This window comes from Nelumbo lutea, chromosome 7, assembly GCF_056320005.1.
Source record: "Nelumbo lutea isolate HS-2025 chromosome 7, American lotus-T2T, whole genome shotgun sequence".
Taxonomy (NCBI): Eukaryota; Viridiplantae; Streptophyta; class Magnoliopsida; order Proteales; family Nelumbonaceae; genus Nelumbo; species Nelumbo lutea.
In genome coordinates, this window is record NC_142690.1 from 50,106,389 (window position 1) to 50,130,017 (window position 23,629).

Here is a 23,629-nt window from a genome sequence, read left to right on the forward strand (position 1 = left end):
TAACTATTTCTCAATGCTTCAACCTTAGGCTGGCCTCTAAAGAATATTCAAAAATTTGAATTTGAATTGAATATTCAAATATTTCTTATAGTTTGGATTAATTATTCAGTCTAATTTGAATATAATTATGTATTGAGAATATTTCTGTATTTACGTGTTTTATTTTATGGGGAGATATTTCTAATACAAGGCTGCAGGAGGCTGTTCGAAGGGTGTGAGCATGAACTTGCACTGACTGAAGCCGAATGAACTTGGTTGAACCACCGTGGATGATCAGAATACTGATTGAAGATGAGATCGGCTTCAGTCAGTGCAAGGCCCTAACTGAAGCCGGGTTCATTGAAGATTGCAAGCGTCTCTTGCATCGCTTCTCCAACTTCTCAGTGTCTCATGTTCCAACCTAGAATTTCCATAGCCCTATCATGTCCTTAGCCCACAGGTGGAGCATCCAAGTTTGCCGTTGCTGTGATTTTACATGTATTAGAACCATCTTTTCTTTTTCATTTTCTTATCAAGATGGGGAAACCACTTGCCATTGTGGTGATTTTACAAGTATTAGAACCATTTTTGTTTTTCATCTTTTAGCTTGCATTTCTTATGAAAATTAGAGAATGACCCCATACTTAAGTATGGAGCAACTACAGTATCATTTAGTTTGAAATTTATTATTTAATTATAAAAATTAAATTAGAAAAATTAATATGGGTCTTACATATTTGTAATTTACAATCTATTATGAACTATTTTGTTTGTAAATCACTATTAATTTATGTTGTTCTTAATATGATTTAAGAGATTAAATGATGTCTTTTTTGTAAACATTAACCCATTTTAATTGGTATTTACTATTTATTTGATAAATTTAGTTTGAGTTTTTTTATGTGTTTATTTTTTGATAAATAGCCATGTTTCTATCACTTCAAAGTGGACTGAATGTGTTTGAATAAATCACTTATAAGCTAGTTATTCGATTTGAAAGTGGAAATAACCATTTTTGAGATCCTATTTTCTAGAAAATTGAAGTGCCACATATATGAATGGGAGTGAATTTAGTGTGTTTTAATAAACCACTTATAAGGTAGTTATTCTATTTAAAGTGGAATTAACCACTTTTGAGATCCTATTTTCTAAAAAATTAGAGTGCCACATGCATGTCTGAATGGGAGTGGATTGAAAGTATTTGAAACTTTGAATAAATCACTTATAAGGTAGTTATTCTATTTGAAAAAGGAATTAACCACTTTTGAGATCCTCTTTTCAAAAAAAAAAAAATAAAATAGAGTTTCACATGTCTGAATGGGATGACCGTTGCCTAACCACATTTCTTTAATATATATTTATACTAATATAAGAAGTACGAGTAAGGGTGTGGAACTTTTCTTGACCAAAATGACCATAATGTATTTAGTCCATCTTTAATTATGAGGGCTGAAAATGTAATTTCAATTAATGATTTTCACCTTATTTAATTTCCTCTCATTAAGTCTTATATTTAAGGTATTAACTCCCATTTTCTCTTATTAAATCCTATATTTAAGTTATTTTTTTCACCAATAAATGCTACTAATTAGATCTATGCCCAATAATTTTAATAATATAAACCTATATATTTTAAAACTTACTCAAAAACAATACCATTCTTTATCCAAGTAAGTAATTCAACCACTAGTATCAAACTGGTCAAGCCATGAAGTCATAGTCAAATAATAAAATTTTTAAATAGAAATAAATATAGAAAATTACAAAATGTATAAAAAAATAAACACATTAATGGTATTTGTATTAATAAAATTGAAAAAAGTGTAATAAACAAGAATTAGTTTTAATGATGATGAAAATGAAATACATATTCTAAAACTAACCAAAATGAAATTGTTTTCTAGTTTAGTAGAGATCAATAGTTCAACTTATGGGTCAAATGTGTCAACATTTAATGCCATTTAAATGATAAAAATTAATAAAATATAAAAACATAAAATTGTAAAAGAATACATAAACTTTACAAAAAAACATTGGACACATGTATAATATCATATATTTATCATATTAAATAAAAAAAAATGTATATAACAGAATTACTTTTACACATGTAGAAATAAAAAAAAATTATAGAAAAATTTGAACACATCTATAATTTTATATTTACACTACTATTAAAAATACGAATAAGATTGTGAAACTTGTTTTTGACTAAAATACCCATATTTTTGAATTTAATCCCTATTTAGTTGCCTGATTTAAAATGTAATTTGAACTATTACTTTTCACATCATTGAATTCTCTCTCTTTAAATCTTACATTTTTTTGATAAATGAACAAAAAAAGATATACTAAGTAGATAAAATATTACAAAAAGAAGAGTCCGGCCAAGTAGGTAGGTATGTCAATGTACCCAAAACTTTGCATCCCAATATATGAATTTTATAAAAAATTTATATACATTATTACTATCATTATCATCATCTAGAACCACCACGTGCAAAGTACATTCAAAATTACTAGAAAAATTAAATTCGAATTAATTCAGAAACCAAAATGCAGAAAAAAAAATTAGAAACCAAAATGTAGATATTGATTCATAAAACCAGAAAAAAATTCAGAAACCAAAATGCCAAAAATAATTATTTAAGCTCTTTTTTTTTGAAATTTCAAATTAAGTGGTTGGACTCAAATTGAATTGAATATTTGACTAAGTAATAAAAATTAAATTTGAATTTGAGTTTTTGATATCCATCGGATATCGAATCAAATTTGAATATCATGAATTATAATCGGATTCAAATTCAAATCTTGCTTGATTCAATTCGAATTCGATCCATTTATAGGCCTAAATATAGGGTTCTACAAGACAGATCATTGTTCAAAGTTAAACTGGAAAATATAGATGATGATACAAAAATCTTTGTAATAATTTGTTTTTCCAGAAATGCTAGTAAATAACGAGTTTATACAACACTTTTAGTACTTCACTCTGCTGATTAAGTGGGATTTATGCCTAATTTTGTTCATGGGCCCTATTATGTTATGTGGATAGGGGTATTTGCATATGTAAAATGCAGGTCCGTTATTAGCAACTTAGCACTCCTCTTTGCTACATGGTTTTTGTTAGTGTTAGGCCTTTGAATTCTTTTTCATGGCCCGTACCTTGTCCTGGTTCTCGTTTGTGGCCATATGAACCCGATTCATTTTTTATCTTATGGGTGTGACCCTAATACATCATGTTCAATTGTGCGAGAATATAGAAGTATTGTAAGTAAGAGCTCAGGTATGTTGGGTTATAGGGTTTTTGAGAAAGAATGTATTTGGACAGCATTGCTTCTCTATTGTAGTTTTGTATAGCAGACTTCTTCTTCTCCACCTATGGACATAAGCTATAAGCTGGGCCATGTATTCAAGAATCTATTTTCTTATTGTTTTTCTTCTATTCTTTGCCAAATGTTTTTCAGTCTAGTGGGTTTTTTCTACCACAACAGTTTCATTGGCTTGGAAAAAGAGTTGGGGGTGGGGACACTGGCCTAGTCATATCAGAGATTCCTTAAACGCATTCTTCACAAGATACAAATTAAATCAAGAACATGTCAAAGTTAATAATATCCTGTTCAAGAGTAAAATCCATTCAGCTTTGAATAATCCAACAAAACTAACTATCTACTTCATCCCACCCCATCCAGCCATCCAGGCCTTATTCTATGTATCTAAGGATTGTCAACCATATATAATATATACTTACAATACAAAATTAATCCTTCATTATGTTTATCTACAACCATATAGAAGGTTGGGGTCGAGTGCCAATTCTACTACTGATGAGAGCTCATCCCAGTTCCCCTCTCTGATGAATTCATAGCTATTGGTGTTTGGAAAGCTTGAGTAGAGCGTAGCAGATGGAAGTTGAGCTACTGGGTTCAAATGACTCGGTAACAATTGGTTCCTTTCATCAATGTGATTAAAAGCTGGCTTCTTCTGAATCTGTTGAACCACTTGATGAGCACCAAAATTCTTGTAGTTATCTATGTTGTCCGACTCAAGGCTGCATGTTTGAGAACATGAGTCAGTTGGGCTTTGTTTACTAGATGGGGTTGCTCTCCAGTCTGGTGTGTACTTCCTGTATGACACGATTCGCTTGAAAATTCGACATAGTGTCCAGATTTCCTACAATCCCACATGAAGAAACTGTCAACATACATAACAAAAGAGTAGAATAATCAACATACAAATTAAGTCTATGGAAAAGGTCTTACAGCTTCTTGTGTGGCGTTGTTGGAGTTGGGACTGTTTCCACTTTTCCCTCCTGCAGGAAGACGAAACTCATGCATCATCCAATCAGTTTTGGTGCCTTTTCCTGCACTCCCTCTGTAGTAGACTAGCGATTTCTTCAGGCCAATGCAGTCATTGGTGTCTCCAACAGAATATATTGGCCTATCTATGCCGGTAGCTTTCCAAAATCCAGACCCTGTGACCCTGTTGGGTCTTATGCTATTCTTGTACTTTCTGCCTCTTATGCAAAAGAAGTACCACTCTTTGTCCCCCACAGTACTGACTTCTGCATTTTTTATCAGATAAAAGAGAAGATGATGAAAACAGAAACTTGAGAAATAATATGCAGTAGAAATAACACAGAAAGTGGTCTCTCTCTCTCTCTCTCTTTATCTTTCTTTATCATTTCTCATATCTCTTAAACTGGAAAAAAGATTTAGGATTAACATTCTTACTTCTGGTAGCTGCTTATGTATTATTGTTACTGTTATTATTAGAAGAAGAAAAAGAGGAAAAATAAATCTATTTCTGTTGTTTTCTTTTTTCATTTTGAAATCCAAAATAATATTTGGTTCAAAGAAGGCCACACCTTAACAGTTATTACTGTTTGTTATTTTGGTCCTGCAGTTGGTGTAAGTTATGGGCTCAAGAGATTGTTTGTGCCATACTGGATTGGAACAAGGGAGAAGGAAAAATCTAGATGTTATTGAATGATGTAGTCCATGGAGGGGGTAACATGAAAAAATCAAAAAGTTCTTCTTCATGAGTTAACTTCTCTGTCCTGGTTCTTCCTTTGCATGGACAAATATTAAGATCCCATAAGTTTTAAGATATAATTAGGAGGAAACTATATATTAGTACATATAAATTTAGTTCTAATTTGACAAAATCGATGCCCTCCAAAGCAATCCCAGATAACCTTTTCATGAAAACTAGATCAGAAAATTAAAAAATAGAAACCAAAGCTTACTTGGAAGATCCCATGGATCGTATTTGTAGATATCGATCTGTTTGATTAGTTCAATACTGATTTGTTTCTTCTCCACCTTCCGTCGAAGATAAAACCCAACAAGCTCTTCATCCGTTGGATGAAACCGAAACCCTGGGAGCATAACTTCATCATCCTTACTGTTGTCTAATTCGTTCACCTTCCTCACCTCCATCCCTCTCTCTCTCTCTCTCTCTCTCTCTCTCTCTTCTGTCTCTCTTTTTGTTTCTGGAAGATGCAAAACACTTTAGGCCACTCAGAACTAATTAGAACATCGCTCTTATAACTGTGAAGAGGGGTCAAGTCTTTTGTTTTGATTTATTAGGCTTTCAGGAAAGATGGGTAGAATTTCTATAGAAGACTTGGTGAAACACACAAGTAATTAACGATATTTATGGGCTGAGAAGTTGTTATTGCTTATAACATCACGTAAGAAGACATGTGACATGGTCTTTGAAAATTTGTGTAGCAAATTACAAAAAAAAAGGATAAAAGTCGTTGTGAGGGCGCACTCTTTGACTAAAAATAGTCGAACTTTGACTAGAATGAGGATGATATTTCCAAAGGAGGAAGTGTTTTTTGTCCACAAAAGACACCCAACTCTGGTCTCTTTTAGGTTAAAATGGGCATTGGGTCACCGATGAATCGATCTGGGTCGTTCAATTTGTGGGCCATTTCATGATGGCAAGGAGTCCAAATGTCATAAAAACCAAACGACCGTCAGATGTCTTAAGGTCTCCAAAGGATGCACTGGATTCTTGTTGGATGATTTGAAAAATCTTATCAAAAAATTATGGTTTTTTGTTTTCTTTCTTTGGGGTTTAATTTCAATAGGGACTGCCCATAACAGCCCAACTTTGAGGTCCACCAGTTGCAATTGATAATGTCAGCCATACGAGTGTTTTAGGAAATTGATGTGTCACTCTAAGAGATATAAATGAACCCAGAAATCAAAACCTTCTTGATCATTAAAATTTCTATGATATTCCTGTGTCAACTTTTTCTGGGCGAATAGTTTCTGTGTGAACTTGGTATATAGGATCGATGTACTGTGCTTGGTTCTTTAATAAATGGAAAAATTATATAATATTCTCTCTTTGATTAAGAAGTTGTATAAATAAATCTCTCCGAGCACAGAGTGATAACTCGAGTAGAATGAGAAACCGAGTGAGAAATTTTTCATCTTTCTCCCTTATATTGTCCTCTGCAGGGGTTGAGATATATATATACTCATAATACAAACATATCCTAATTATACATAAATTCTGGTTCTACCTCACCTAGTTATATACAACTTAAGATGAGATTTATCCCTGAATTCAAGGGATACCCCCTAGTTTTACAGGTCACGCCAATACCCCCCCTCATGTTGGTGCGTACAAATCTTGGATGCCCAACTTGCCAAATGAGCTATAGAAGTTTTTACTGGATACAACCTTTGTAAGTATATCTGCCAGCTGGTCTTCAGATTTGATGAAGGGAAATCAAATGGTTCTGTCTTCGATATTTTGTTGCCAGTCCACCTCCACATGCTTTGTTCGATCATGTTGGACGGGATTTTGAGAGATGTCAATGGCAGCCTTGTTGTCGCAGTAGGTCCATTGCAGAGGTTGGGGGAAAACCAATTTCAGTCATCAGTCTTCTCAGCCAGAGTAGCTCACACAGCCCTTTAGCCATTCCTCGAAACTCAGCTTCAGCACGTGATAGGGCCACGACCTTCTGTTTCTTACTCCTCCATGTGACCAGATTTCCTCCAACGAATGTAAACTACCCGGAGGTGGATTTTCTATCTGAGACATTTCCGACCCAGTCTACATCTGTGTACCCTTCTATCTTTAGATGATCATTTTTTGAGAACATGAGTCCTTTTTCGGGTGAGGACTTCAAGTAGAATCTGCATTACAGCATTCATGTGATCTTCGCTTGGGCAGTGCATGAACTGAATCACTACACTGACGGCGTAGGCGATGTTTGGGCAAGTATGGGAAAGGTAAATGAGTTTACCCACCAGCCTTTGGTATCTATCCTTATTGGTAGGTACTTGATCCGGGTATTCTCCAAGTCTATGGTTTTGAATGATAAGTTTGTCTGTCGGTTCGCACTCCAACTATCCCACTTCAGAGAGTAAGTCCAAGGTGTACTTCCATTGGGACAGAAATATGCCTTCCTTTGATCTAGCAACTTCAATCCCTAGAAAGTACTTTAGCCCACCTAAGTTCTTCATCTCGAACTCGGAATCCAATTGCTTTTGCAGTGTTGCTATTTCTCCTGAATCATTCCCTGTGATAATCATGTCATCCACGTATATTATTAGGGCTCTCACCTTTCCTCGTTGGTGCTTTAAGAATAGTGTATGATCTGAATTGCTTTGCTAGAAGCCATATTTTTTCATCGCAAGATTGAACCTCCCAAACCATGCTCGTGGAGATTGTTTTAGTCCATATAGTGCTTGTTGTAGCTTACACACAACTTGGTTCTTGGAGTTCGTTGTATAACCCAGGTGGGATGTCCATGTATACCTCCTCTTCAAGATCACCATGGAGGAAGGCATTCTTCACATAACTGGTGTAGTGGCCAATCAAGATTTGCAGCAAGAGATAATAAGACTCTAATCATATTCAGCTTGGCTACTGAGGAGAAAGCCTCTTGATAATCTATGCCCTGTGTCTGGGTATATCCTTTTGCGACCAGCCTTGCTTTGTATCTCTCGACTGCCCCGTCTGCCTTGTATTTGACGGAAAATACCCATTTACACCCTACCGGTCTTTTCCCCTCAAGCAAGGTGACTAGGGTCCATGTCTTGTTCTTCAATAGTGCCTCCATCTCTTCTTGTATGGCCCGAGTCCATTTTGGGTTTGTCAAAGCTTCTTGGACACTAGTGAGAATATGATTAAAGGACAATTCTTGCACAAACGATTTTAGAGGTTTGGTGAGTCTCTTCGTTGATACATAGTTGGCAATTGGATACTTTGTCCTCCTATCCTCAATATCTGGAGAATATCTGTTTGGCGGTTTGCCATGATTATGCTTAAAAGGTAAGGTGTAGCCAGTCGAAGTATCATTAGAGCTTGAAGGAGTGGTAGGGGAGGTTACCTCAAGGATGCTTTCACGTGCTTCCGGGATATCCTCAGGAGGTGGGCTTTCTGGTACTGGCGAGGTTGGGCTCTCTACTTCTTCTGCTGGTAAAGGCGATGATGTTGAGGTCTCTGTAGATACTTCTAGTGTAGTCTTTGTAGGTGCTTTACCGGTTGCTTCATTGACCACCATTTCCGTTGAAGCACTTGTATTCAGCCAGTCAGGTAAAAACCAGTTTTGTTCTTCATTCAGACTCTCCCCCTGAAGAGAAGATTTGGTTGTAGAACGAGAGTAGAAAGTTTCAGATTCCAGGAAAGTGACATCCATGGTAACATAGGTATGGTGGGTGACTGGGTCATAACATCGTTACCCTTTCTGGTGTAGCGCATACCCCAAGAATATACATCGAGCTGCCCATGGATCCAGCTTTGTACATTGATTTGGATGTAGACGCACGAACGCCACACAACTAAAAATTCGAAGTGGTATCATCAAAACAAAGGGCAATCAGACATGAGATGAAAGAGCTTGTAATGGTGTTTTAAACTGTAAGACCCGTGAGGGCATTTGGTTAAGGAGGTGCACAGCGGTAGCAACAGCATCAGCCCAACGTCGATTAGGTACATGTGCTCCAAGTAGCAAGGCTCGGGCAGTTTCGAGTATGTGCCGGTTCTTCCTTTCTACAATGCCATTCTGCTGTGGTGTTTGGGGGCATGAAGTCTGATGAAGTAATCCATGGATCCAAAAATAATCTTGGAACTGTTGATTCATGTACCCCGCCGTTATCAGACCGGAGTACCTGAATCTGTGATTTGAACTGAGTCTTCACCATTATATGGAAGGATTGAAAGACAGGCATCACTTCATCTTTATGTTTCAGCAGATATAACCATGTCATGTGAGTACAATCATCAACAAAGATTACAAACCATCGGAATCCAGAGACTGTAGTCACCGGGGATGGCCCCCACATGTCCGAGTGAATCAAAGCAAATGGAACTTGACTTTTATTCATACTTAAGGGATAGATTGTTCTATACTCTTAGCTAGGATGCAAGTGTTACATTGAAAAACATGCGGCTGTATATCTGAAATTAACTCCGGAAATAAATGTCTCATATAACTGAATGATGGATGTCCTAACTGGCGATGCCAAATCCAAATCTGTTGTTCCTTTGTGTTACCCTGATGATATGTATGATGCGCTTGACCCGTGCTAAGATCATCCATGTAGTAGAGCCCCCCTCACCTAGTACCACGCCCAATTATCTCCTTGGTGAGAATATCCTGAAGAAGACAGAAAGTGGGATAAATGAGCACAACACAATTCAGATCAGATGAGGTAATTTGTGGGAGAGCGAGGGAACAAGCAAGGTATTTTTCAAGGATATAGCAGGTGACAGGGTCACAGTGCCTGCTCCTGTGACTTGAGAGATTGCCCCATTGACATTAGCAATTGTAGTTCGTCTTGGTGGTGAAGTCTTTGAAAAGTCATTAGCATCATAGGTCATGTGGTCAATGGCTCCTGAGTCAAGTATCCATGCCTTGTTGTCAATGATCTTGTTGGGAAGATTGTTACCTGAATCCGAGAGGTGAACTTCTCCTTGTGGTGCGAATGAGAGTTGAGATTCTATTGTAACTGTTTCAGCCTTGTCTTGGCGTTTCTGAGCTTGGAGTTCATGCCACCAGTCAGGATAGCCATGTAGCTTGAAGCAGTTTTCCTGGGTATGCTTTGAGTTGCCACAATGAGAGCATTTAGTACCACCAGAAGATGCTCGAGATTTAGAGGACGTACCAGATTTTCGCTGCTTGTAGGCAAAGAGCTCGTTGAAGAGGGCGTAGGTTGCCCAGTCTTAACACCTTTAGAGGCCAAAACTGCTCCTAGAGTTTCAATATGGTTGCCAGTTATCATGACCCTCTGTCAGATAGCTTCTCTTTGAACATGTGCGTAAGCCTGTTCAATAGTGGGAAACGGATTCATTTGGAGTACATCTGCTTGAATTTTGTCTAGTCTGTCATCAAGGCCATCCAGGAAGATATACACTCTCTCCTCTTGAAGGAGAGTATTGTACCGTTGAATATCCACCGCACACTCCATCGGATTTAGACGGCGAAAATCAATTTCTCTCCACAATCCTTGGAGATCATTATAGTACTTTTCAAGAGACCCTCCAGACTGGCGCAAGCGGGTCACACGGTGCCGAAGATCGTATACTTGCAGGTATCGCTGCCATCAGAGTACGTGGTAGCCACAGAATCCCACACCATCTTTGCTGTAGGGAATCAAATAAAGTTACCAATCAAGGATACGTCCATGGAGTTAATTAACCAACCTTTGACAATAGCGTTGTCGGTGTGCCACCTTCAAAAGGTTGGGTCAGTTTGTGGAAGCTGAGGTAGTTCTCCATTAATATATCCCAGTTTGTCTCTGCCAGATACATACGTCTCGACAACTTGGGACCAAAGGGCATAGTTGGTGCCATCCAACTTGATACCGATTTGAGCAGTGGAGGTTTCTGCTGTTGAGATCAGCCTGTATAGGAGTTCAGTCATTCTGGTGGTCAATTCAGTGAGAGTAGGATTAGGCCGTTGTTCTCCAAACGGATATGAGGTTTCCGAATCAGACATGATTATCAACGGGTTGTAGCGGTAGTAGCACCTGTCGATCTTGCAACGACAGTAATAGTAGCCAACCACCCGGGGTTCGCGGTGGGGTTGATGGTTCTGGATAGATCCATTGCCGGAGTTGCAGCGGTAATGGCAGTGGGAAGAGCCACCGCCGGACTTGCAACGGTAATAGCAGCGGTCACCCCCTGGTGACCAAGATTTCGCAGCAATCAGTACTTGCCGCAGAGATAGCAGCGGTCACCTCTCGATGACCAAGATTTCATGGCAACTAGGATTTGCGATTGTGATAGCAGCCGCCCCCTCCTGGCGACTAAGTTTTTGCAGCGATCAGAACCTGCGGCGGTGATAGCAGTGGTCACCTCCCGGCGACCAAGATTTTGCAGTGATCACAACCTGCAGCGGAGATAGCAGCGGTTGCCTCCGATGACCAGGATTTCGTGGCGACCAGGATTTGCGGTGGTGATAGCAGCGGTCCCCTCCCGGCGACCAAGTTTTTGCAGCGATCAGAACCTGTGGCGTTGATAGCAGTGGTCACCTCCCAACGACCAAGTTTTCACAGCGATCACAACCTGCAGCGGAGATAGCAGCGGTCGCCTCCCGGCGGCCAAGATTTTGCAGCGATCAGAACCTGCAGCGGGGATAGCAGCGGTCACCTCCGATGACCAAGATTTCGCAGCGACAGGGATTTGCAGCGGTAATAGTAGCGGATGGAGCCTCTGCCGGCGACCAAGATTTCGCAGTGATCATATCGTCGAATTTATCACGGATCGGTATGCTCTGATACCATGATAACTCAAGTAGAATGAGAAACTGAGTGAGAAACTCTTCCTCTTTTTTCCTTATATTGTCTTCTGCAGGGTTGAGATATATATATATACTTATCCCTGGATATCCCCTAGTTTTACAGGTCACGCCAATACAGAGTTCATGAAAAATAAACAACCATGAGACATAGATGATGGAACTTGACTAATGAAGTTACGTACACAGGTCATTGGCACAGCTACGGAAGGTCCATAAATGCATCAATCTAGCGTCAGCGAGAAGAAGATACAATTAGTTGAAACGTCCAGATAACCTGAACAACTTGAGAAGCGATTGGTTTGTGTTCTCAGCATCAAAGCTGTGGAAAAGCCAACACAGAGTAACTTCAAATTGGATTGGGTCAAGCAAGTTGGGTTCCTATTCAAACCAAACTCATTAATTTGGAGTTAATATTAATTAAAAGAAAGAAATGAGAACATCTTTTCTGGGTCAAAAGAAGTTTGAGAGAGCTTTTGGTACTGGGTCAGGCTGAAGAGCTACCATCCACATTTGTTATAAATATTTCTACAATGGAACCCATGTTTCATTATCTCCTTAACTTTCCATGGCATTTCCTGATGAAATCATTTTCAGAAAGAAAAAGAAAGAGGAAAAGCACAAGTTTCAAAGTATTGTTATTATTGAAACTTTTAAAGAAGAATCTTTGAGGTGGGTTTGTCAAAAGGTGATTTATGGCTCCAATTAATCTCCTTTCCATGAACTTCATTGCATTCTTCTAGATCATACAGGGTGTGGACCAATAAATGAAGGTCTATCTGGGTTTGTTTGTAATATATATCACTCACCTATGTATGCCATATATGTGTTATAGACTAGCAGTGTTCTAGAGAACAGTTGTGTCAAGAAATCATCATCAACAATTTCCTGATCATTACTGGAGAAAAAGCTAATAAACTGTACAAAGGTACATCAGGGTACATTTGTCAAGTTCATGAGTCCAAGGATTTAGGGAATTTTTAAAAATCAAATCAACCTCTAATTGATTTTGTCGATTTATGCTTAATTTTCAAACCCCCTAATTAAAGTTGTGGTTGAACCACAGCCACAGTCTTCCAAGTGCTTTCTCAGCAATAAGGAAATCTGCTGATTTGGGCACATCCCAGGTTCTATCTTGTCAGCAACCCTAATTAAATATTACAGAAATCTGGTTTGAAAGCACAACATATGGTTTTGCACATCAAGATTGTAATAATATTGTAACCTGTATGCCTTTACAAGATTTAAAAGCTTGAATGAACAATGGTCTTGTTTGTAGATCCAATATAGAGGATTTAGCAGACAAGAAAATTCAGCCTATCAAAACAGAAAAGGAAACCGTATGTATTGCTGGCAATTCAAAATTTTTGTTTAAATGATACTTCACAAGTTTCTTCTTCCATGTGAACAGAATATTTGCTGCCAATATTGGGAACATACCATATGTAATAATACAATCTAATATTTATCACTAGTTTCACGTTGAAGAGAGAGAGAGTAATGGACTAAAAAGGAGAGTGCTAAAGATAAAAGATGGGTTCCCTTCAGAATATTCTGTAATTTAATCATCAAATCAACAATATATCTTGAAATTATGAAATATGAAGCGTGATGAGTTTGACTTAAAGAAAAAAAAAAGTGGTTTTTTTTCTTCAAAAAATGGACAAAAATTAAGGCCCATTTGGCACATCTTTTCATGTGGTCTTTTGGCTGTTTATAAGTTTGGCAGACCGATTTTTGGTCTATTTCTATTTGGCACATGAAAGATCTAATTGTCAAAAACTGAAATGCCGAAAAGCCATGAAAAACCCATTTTAGATTGATTTTGAAAATCTCTAAATGAAGTTTTTTGCATCTTTTGCATTTTATTCTCATGCAGAAAGATGCACGAAAAACGTACATCTGCCAAATACACTTTAGACTGCTCAAACGCTCAATGTGCCTTTTGATCATCAGATCTACCATAAAATCTTTCAAAAAAAGCTGTCAAACAGGCCGTAAATAATAAATTAATAATGGTAATAAGAGGACGAAGGAGCGGTAATATGAAAAAAGAGAGTGGCAATAGAACCATCCCACATAAAGTAAGTCTATAAACTAATCTTTCTCTCTCTCTCCCATATACAAACACAAAGTCTAGTCATAGCGACGACCAGAAGTTTATTCTAAGTCAAACATCCGAAGAAATGATAAATAAATTAAAGGAAAACAGAAAAAAGAAAAGGTCAAAGACCCAAAGCTAAGTCTGTTCTTCCACAGAAAGATTATTACTTCGTCATAGAACCTTCTTCGCTGGGAGGAAACCCGGAAGCTCTCCGCCAGACTGATAATGGCGGAGAAGTGGTCAGGGACGACTTGGTGCAAAAGGTCTCAACCCGAAAAATGTTGATGTCTTTGCCGGACATTAACTGTGTAAGAAAGAAAATTAGCAAACCTTATAATCATAACCACAAAGTAAGGAAACTATTTCAAACTTTCTCTCTCATGAAGTAAATTTCTAGAAATCTAAAAACAATATGAAATCATTTCGATCGAAAGCAATTTAATTGTAGCTGTGTGTCTATTTCCCAGTGGTCAAAGAAAACAGAATACTTTTTCTAGGCCGGCACTATTGACAGCAAAGAATTTATTTAAGTAAATAAAAGGATAATTTTAATTAATCCCAAGAAAAAAAAGGATCATTAATTTTAATATGAACAATGGAAATAGCTACATGGCCGGTGTAGTTCAACTGGTTGAATTTGGGAGTCCTGATTTGTATATCCAAATCAAGCATTACTAATCTGTCACAAATTTTCTATAAATCCTAAAAAAATAAAAGATTATTGCACATTTGCACAATATTTCCATTAATCAAAGACATCATCCTTCCGCATACATGCGGAGGGGTGTCAGTTGGACTCGATTTGATCCAATCTGATCCAGCCCAATGCGAATTTATTATAAATGGATCAGGTCCAATCCAATGAATGTTTTGGACCAATTTAGACTGGTCCAATCCAATGCTTGGACCATCCAATCTGTTTAAGTTTATTTTGATTTAGATTGGTTTCAACCCAAACCAGTTGGTTCATTGACACTTATATTCTTATCTTAAATCAATGAACTAGATATTATTGGCTTAATCCAATTCAATCCAATATAAATTTATTACGAACGGACCAGGTTCAATCTAATCTAATAAATATTTTAGACTGGATTAGTCCAAAACAATATGTCTTATTGGTCCGTCCAATCCATCCAAATTAATTTTAAATTGAACGGGGTCCAATTCTAAATCGATTCATTGACACCCTATATGCAGGCTTGATGGGTTATAAGATTGTTTGGACTGGATTGGTTAATGTTAAGGTTAAATTATAATGTCCGTGGCTTTGCACATAACCCCTATCTTCTTTATTTTTTTTATTTCTGATTAATCACCTTATATTTTCTTATATATATATATATATATATATATATATATATATATATATATATATATATTGGCAATGTTAACAGTGAGTGAGGAATTACAAAATTTCCCACTTGTTTATATTGGTCGGCCTCAAGATTTCAATTAATTATTACAGTGATATTCAAGTAGTGCTTTACAGATCTAAACAGAAAAATTTGTTCAAATGTTGTAAAGTAATGTACCAAATAACACCTACAATTTGAATCATCAGAATCACCTTCTGTGGCCATGGTCAGCCAACTGCTCTCCACCATTCAAACAAGATTTCATCTAATCTTCCGCATTCAAATGACATACCATATCAATTTGATGATCTATAGTTTTTAACTATGAACTCCTAATTTCTATGAATCAATGTCTTAAAAATTGTAATCCTACCGTAAATCATTGAGAAAATTGAATCAAACTGAATCGTGAATCATATCATAAATCGTAAGATTATTTTTGCCTTTTAAAATCTTGTAAAAAATAAAATATAGATATGCTAAAAGGGAAAATATATATAGAAAAGTGTTCTACCCTATTTTTAATCCATATCTACCATGTGTATCTAAATCAATAGAATTTATCACTTATACAATAGAAGTCTAAGAGTATGACTTGAAAGTCAAACAATTCACATACGACTCTTTATCCTATATATGATGGAAAGTAAACTCAGTATATGATTTAAATAATGCAAATAATTCAATTTCTAATAAGGTCTTTAAAATAAGTCACCTTTGACAAAACTAAATATTAATAAAACAAAATGACAAAGTAAAGAAATAATTCTCAATTGAATTGATTTGAATCACAAGAATCATATAAATCATAAGATTTATGATTCAAATTGGAGAATTCAAAGAATAATCATAAGATTTTTGCAAAATAAGGATTTGACATAAGATTCAAATTGAAACCTTTGAATTCATGATTCAGATTGTGAATCATAGCACAAATCACATGATACTAACAATATTGCTATGGATTAATATCACTACATCCAAGTAATGATGTACTATGATTTAAATTAATCTTGAACATTCAAGAATTGTACCATGGTGTCAAAAAACTAAAAAGCATTTTAAGTTCTATAATGATGTTAGTTGTAACTCCTCAAGTTAGAGGATCTTCTAGTATATGTGGTGGGGGTTGAGGGGGAAGGACATAGTGGTGTGTTAAAGTAAACGATTCCGGATCTCCTGTATACGAGAACTCTGTCTATGCCTACTCACACTACATTCTCCCCCTGCATAATACTATGCAGAGGATGAGATGTTCTCCATGTGTGGCTGCAATTAACATGGGCAGAAGATCCGGACTCAAAGTAAACTGGTATATATAGAGACTGTTTGAGAAAAGCTCAACTGTCTCAACAATTGTTGTATTTATCTTTTAATTTTCCTTTGTAAGTATGACTTTAGTGGTACACTCCCTCTATAAGTACACTCATACTCGACATTCTGAATACAAGGAATTCTTCTCTCAAAACTCCTTTATGGTATCAAGGCCTTGAAAGACTCAAAGTCTCACTCTCTTCCTTGATCACCATGGCAACCTCAAACTCAAATCACATCTTCACCCTAACATATCTCCATCAAGCTAAGCGACAATAACTAATCTCATGTGGCATCTACAAATGCTACCCATACTGAATGGTCATCAACTAATGCCCTATGTTGATGGCAATCTCAACTTCCCACCTCAATACAGAGGTTCAAACTCAACCAATTCTGGCAATCAGATTGAGAACCCTGCATACAAAGCTTCGAGAATCTAAGGCCAACTTCTACCAAGTTGGATATTGTCCACTTTGACAGAACATGTTCTGTCTCAAGTAGTGGGTTGCACTAAATCTCATCAGGTGGTGTCTCTCCTTGAAAGACCACCTATGCTCCCAAATGGCCAAATCCAAGGCAAGATTCATGTATCTACATTTCGAGTTAAATGAACTAAAGAAATGAACACTCTCTACTAAAAATCAAGAACATTGTTGATTCCCTCTCTGTAGTTGGGGAACCATTATCTGATTCAAATCTTGTGTATTACACAATAGTACTCTCATCTGAGTATGATAGCTTCACCATTGTGGTTCTCATTTGTACTGATGATATTTCCTACAAAGTTTTCTACTGAAATATGGTCTCAAACTTGAACAAGCCGAGAAATCACATGAACTGGACACTCCTGCCAATATGACATTAAAAGCCAAGGGGAGTCAAGTAACTTTCACACATGAACTGACCATCATCTTTGTGCTTTCTTGTTTTATCATTTTTTATACTTTTGTTTCAAGTTTCTATAGTTACTTTGTTACTAACTTCACTAACTCCTTCAGCTAATTGCAAAAGCTTGATCAACATCTACTTATCTTGTAGTATTGCGCCTTTGTTTATTTCCTCTTAATTTGCAAGATACAAATTTCTTGGTGTAGTTACTGAGCAACCAACTCTACTAACCCTACTAATTTCATTAACATTTGCATTAATTACTTTACATATATATATATTTTTTCAATTGTTTATCTATATTACTTCATTTGTTATTCCAATGGATTACTCACATTTTATCAATTAATCTATCCTAGAGGTTCTCGTAGCAGCTCTCTAATTACTTGAATCTCAAATTGATTAATTCTATAGCTGGTCCATTTCTTAGCTACCTACTTATGGCTGTTCCTTAATATTCAGCTGTAATTTTGGCACACACATCGTGTTCAACTACAATTTTACATTTCTGTAGTTATATTGAATTAATTGCCCATTCTTTTATTTAATTACAACTCTACTAACAATTCTCTATAGCTATTTTATTTCATTGTTTCATTTATTTCAGTTGCTATTTGCTTTTAATAGTTATAGTTTAACATTATTCCATCCATTGTTCAACTGTCAACCCCTGCAATTATTATGACTATATTGTTTATTTGCTTGAAGCTTCAACTCATACTTGAGCAATGAATTGATTACATTGATCATTCACTTGTCAGCACTATTGAATACTGACTAAGCCTCTATTCCACTCCTATTTGTGTTGAAGGTTTAGCTTCAAATTTTGGGGAAATGTATTTGAGCTTGAACTGTTCCAAGCCTTAATTTATAATCAATTCACCCCCTCTTTAGGAAGGCCATTGTTCTCAATAAGAAGTTGCAAAAAAGTGGCCTAAAATGTGTCCAGATTTCATACTCACTTTTCCTGCCCACTCCTTACCCACCATGAATTGCAGCCACACATCTCTTAATTCATAATAGAGATGTGTGGCTTCAATTCACAGCGGATAGGGAATGGGTAGGAAAACTGAGTAGATAATCCCGAGTGGCCTAAAAGTAAGGAAAAGCGTATATTCTTCTCCTCTTGTTCCCACATTCCCTCTCCTCATGAGTAGAACTAACATTCCCCCCCCCCCACCCCCACAAATAAATAAATAAATAAAGCATCAATTTTGTTATTAGATCACTGAATAGGGAATGGTACAGTGCCCTTAAACATTTATCTACCTATCCATTGCCCCAAAATGAGAATTAATATTTGGCTATTTAAGACCAGACGCCTCACCATTGCTTTTATCCTTTAGGTATATTTCTGAAACCTCTCCTAAAGTTTGCTAATTGCATTCACCTCCCCTGAACCTTCTAACATAATTGCAAGTAGATTCCTCTAAAAAGAGGCATGAAATGTCCAAAATATCCATACAATTATTTTTTATCAAAATGTTTGTTTTCATGAGTATTTGAATATTATACCTACAATTGCTCTTAATTTCAGGTTACCTTGGAAATTATGGTTTGGTCGTATGCCTTGTTATTTACATCTTCGCATTTTTGGATGTGTATCTTTTACCTATTTGCAGCGTCTCAACTCTTACAAATTTCAATTGCGCCTAAAAGCTGTGTATTTTTGGGCTATGCTATTAATCATAAAGGTTACTATTGCTTGCATAGAGACCAACGTTTTAAAAAAGACCCGGAAATGGAACCATTCTAGCCACTGGTTTTCGGGTTGATGGTCCAACTGTTTGGTTCGAACAGACAGTCCGTTCTGACAAACAAATTAAAAAATAAAAAAATGGTAAAAAACCGTTGAACGGGTCGACGGATCGACGGTTTGACTGCCCGGGTCAACGGGTTATTGACATTTTCAACAGTTTTTTGCCAAAGGCTGAATTTGGGGTTAAACGGAACTGGTTGCCTAGACGATTCCCGGGCCAAACAGTCCAACCATCCGGGTCAACACCGATTCAAAAGCCTTGATAGAGACAGTGGTAGAAACCATATTTCTCGTCATGTCATCTTCAATGGAGTTATTTCCCTTTTTGTTGCCGGTACTCTTGCTACTTTTCATCATTCTTTATCTTCTTCTCTTGGACTTCTTTTGGTTATTGGTGCTCCATTGGCTATCCTACATTTAGTTAATATGGACTCTCCCCCATCTTCAATTGTTACACCTACTAGTGCAGCTAGCTCCTCTCTCATTTGCGCCCAATGTTTTATTTTTCTGCTAAGCCCACACCACCACCATTGTCACCTCAACCAAAGCCCTCTTGTGTTGGTACCCTGCCTCAATGTGGTATCCCCAAGTCTAACCCCAAATATGCTATGCATGTTATCTCTTTGCAAGAAATTGAACCAATGTGTTCTACTCATTCATCAAAGGATTCACGTTAGGTTCTATCTCTATAGGTGAAGAATATGATGTAGTGCAATCCGAATGCTTCCTCGTGTACTGTGACTCAGACTCTGATTGGATGTCAATTTGACTAGGCCGAGTTGTGTGGCCAAGCTAGTGTCTGGATATTCAAGCTGAAATGAGCTGCAAAGGAAGAAAGGTGAGAGTGCCCAGTTAGTTTTTTACCCGGGAGGGCACTCCGATTCTTAAGTTAGTAGGAGAATGGAGATTCCTCTGAGAGTGTGAAAGAGATTGAAAGTATTAGTGCGCATACCTTTCTGGGTGGATCTGGACGTCTTATATAGGACCCTAGACTCAGGGGCTCAGGGTAACTGTCTTGATCTCTTTGTGGAGCTATTTCCCCATTTTCAGGAAGATTAAGGTGTTAGTTGAGAGATCTTCACGAGAGTTATGATTCGTTCACATAGGATCTGGCGTACGGTACGACAAGCTGTTCTAACGATCGCGATATCGGCACCCTCGGTAGCGAGGTTGTGGAGACAGTTAGCGAGATCACCCTTGCAGGCTGCCTTAGCTTGCCCCAACTCGGCTGGCTTCTTGGCCAGGTTGCCAGTGGCCTTAGGGGCTCTACCAGCTCGCCCTTTGCTAAGGTCGATATCGAGCTTTGCGAGGTGCTTCGAGCTAACCAGTTGATTTGACCTCCTGACTCAGTGCTGAGATGTCGATAGTGGCCACGTGTTGCCATTTGTTTGGGAGGACCAAATTACCCCTCATCAATTGCCTTCCACTCTCGAACCGGTGCCATCTTGATGAAGAGAGTAGGTTCTACTGGGGTGTTTGATTCGGTCGTATCGTAGATGGCCCAACTCGCTCGGAGTCGGCTCGCGCTACTTGGGTTGCTTGTTCAAAAAATTTTGAATCTGAAAAGGAGGGGGAAAGGTAGACATGCACGCGGGAGAACCCTTTGGCGGGGTGTGCAGATTCAAATTTGGATAAGCACGCACGAATTTGAATTTTTTAATTTGTATGCACCTGGGATTTCGAATTCACGCACGCCTTGCCAATTATAACCTAGTTGTCCATGCATCCGCGCCATTGATTCCCTGCTCTATGTGCTCTACCACCTATAGCCCGCATCTGCGCCGTTGATTCTCTTCTTGGCAAGTTATAAGTATGGGGTCCTCCACTAAAGTCCCTACACATTCACCATTACTTCTTGGAGTTTTTTGAAGGGGATCTATCCAAGAGGTCTGCGAGTTGAACTAGCCTACCAAGCTGAGCTCTAGTTTTCAATTAGTTCGAGTTTTATCATTGTCATTTTCCAGTCTTCTTCCATTCTTCTAGTGAGTATTCCAGTTTTTCACCATGTCGGGTAGTTCGGTGGAGGGTAGTTATCAGATCAGGGGTCGGAGGGTGAGGCAAGCTCCTCAGGGGAGGACTTGATCAGTGTATACTGTGAAGGTGCCTTGGTGCGGAAGAGGCATGAAGTTGAGGAAGTTGTAAATGCTTTTGGCCTAACTGAGCTATTTGGGGAGCAGATAGTTGAGTTGTGCCATAGATATGAGATCCCCATCGAGTTCAACTGGATCAAGCCGCGGGCCGATCACTATCCTTGGGATCATGGCCAAGAAGCGCTATGTATATATGAGAATACACTAGCTGCTAGTCTCCATTTTCCTTTTTATCCCTTCATTATTGCTGTTTTGATGCATTACCACATATTTCTAGGTCAACTCGCACCTAACGCGATCCGAACTTTGGTGGGGCTGATCAGCTTATTCCACCACCATAACTTCCCGTTGAGTCTTGAGGCTTTTGCTACCCTGGTGCATATGAAGAGGATCTCTGGCCCCTTCTACTTCTACCTTCCCTTCTGCAATGGGAGGAAGGTTCTAACCAATTTTCCCAACAATGTCAAGGGATGGAAGAAAAGGCTCTCCTTTCTTGCAAGGCACGGTGGCTTGGGTTTGGACACTATCTGGTACAGTACCTATCAAAGAGTTGCTGAGAGAAAGGATCTTGAGTTGCGTGCTACTCTTCAGGAGTTTATCTGTGAGGAGGTTAAGGTTGAGAGGATCTTAACCAAACCTATGCTTGTTCAGGCTGGTTTGAGCCGTATAGGTAGGTCTGTTCCTGGGGTATGTATCTACACTTTGTATTTCTTATGTTCCCAACTCGGCTAACTGTTTTATTCCTTTTGCAGGCATGGCAAGCTTGGTTTCCATGATGTCAGTTGACAAGGAGAAGAGTTCTTTTCGGAAAAAGCATTGAGTTGAGCATCGCTCTTTCGTGGAGGGGACATCGGCTGGCACGCCTCCCATCGTTGACCTTTAGGGGGATGATGAGCTGATGTGCACTGATTAGCACCCCACTGAGTTTCAAGTCGGCCAGGAGGAGCGAGAGGCCGGTGATAGACCAGTCATACAATGCCCGTGTAGCTCTCCGGATAGCCAGGGGTATACTTCTCCCTAAAGACATGCACCAGTACGGCAAGCTGGATCCCATTGAAGTTAGAGCTCGAATGACTCAATGCATCATCTAGGTTTGCCTTCTTTTAGAGTTTCTTGATCCTTTTCTATGAGGTGTCTTATTCTGGTCTCAATCTTTGTAGGTGAACACCTTCGGTCAGGTCTTGCTGGACCGCGTCAACACGAGCTGGATGAGAGACGGTCAAAGTATACTCAGGACATGCTCCGAGCTGGGGAGGAGGCTGTTGCTCTTTATCTGAAGTCCCTAGAGTATGAAAAGAAAAGGGTGGAGGATGGCATCCCTTCTATGACGAGGAGTTTCAAGCTCTGTCGCCATTACTTGAAGTCATTCTATCCTCCTCTCGACTTCGGCTCTGTTTCTGTGTGCTAAGTCCTGGACGAGCTTGCCACACAAGTGGATGAAGAGCCCTTGACCACGGAGGAGGAGGAGGATGACAGTGAAGAAGGGGTTGAGGAGGGAGTTGATGAGGAGGCTCAGGATGGAGATGGTGATGAGGAGCTCGGCCCTACAGCTCAACTAGTTTGGTGGTGGTGGTGTCTCTGTTATTTCCGGGAGCTGGTATTCTCCTTTAAGCTTTATGGGGCCTGCGTGTCTTGTTAATGTCCGAACAATTTAACTCCCTTTTTTTAGGCCATATGGCCTTCTTTTTGTACGGATATTTAGCCTTTTTACCTTTCAATAGAAGCTACTATTATCATATCCTAGTTTTCGCCCTCTATTCACTTGGACACTTTCATGCCGGTTAGCTCGATTGGATTATCATATCGCTGATAGAATATGTCTTTGTACTCTTTTAACTTTGTCAATTTTGCTTTCTGTGATTCTTGGCCGAGTTGTTAGTTGACCTTTGGCGAGCTTTGATGTGAACTTTGGGAACTTACAAATGTGGCTTGAAAAACTTCGTTTCAAAGGTAGTATCTACGCAGGTTATCTACATTCCAGGCCTGGGGTACTACCTTCCCTTCAAGTGTTTTGAGCTCGTACACATTCCCACCTATGATTCTAGAGACCTTGTAGGGGCCTTCCCAATTCGGGTCGAGCTTTCCTACACCGAGCTCAAGTACGATAACTTTTCTGAGTATCGGGTCATCAACCTTAAATTGGTGTCTCTTAACTCGGGCGTTATAGTAATGGGCTACACATTGTTGGTATGCTGCAATTCAAATGTAGGTCAGGTCTTTGACTTCTTCCACCAGGTCGAGATTTGCTTGTAAATCTTCTTCATTTGACTCTTTAGTGAATGCTTCAGACCATAATGTTGGTACCTCCACTTCAGTTGGTATTACTACCTCGGTCTCATATGTCAAGTTGAATGGTGTCTTGCT

The 23,629-nt window shown here is 38.4% G+C and overlaps 1 protein-coding gene across 1 annotated transcript; it reads right to left on the reverse strand.

Annotated features, from left to right (window-relative positions):
- Positions 1-3,578: 3,578 nt before the first annotated feature.
- Positions 3,579-5,563, reverse strand: LOC148846336 (transcription factor JUNGBRUNNEN 1-like). The gene is made up of 3 exons (XM_088955512.1): positions 5,228-5,563; positions 4,242-4,543; positions 3,579-4,152 (listed from the first exon to the last, which is right to left on the reverse strand). The coding sequence occupies exons 1-3, from the start codon at positions 5,418-5,420 to the stop codon at positions 3,757-3,759; spliced, it is 891 nt and encodes a 296-aa protein (XP_088811638.1). The 5' UTR covers positions 5,421-5,563; the 3' UTR covers positions 3,579-3,756.
- Between the last annotated feature and the right edge of the window lie 18,066 nt (positions 5,564-23,629).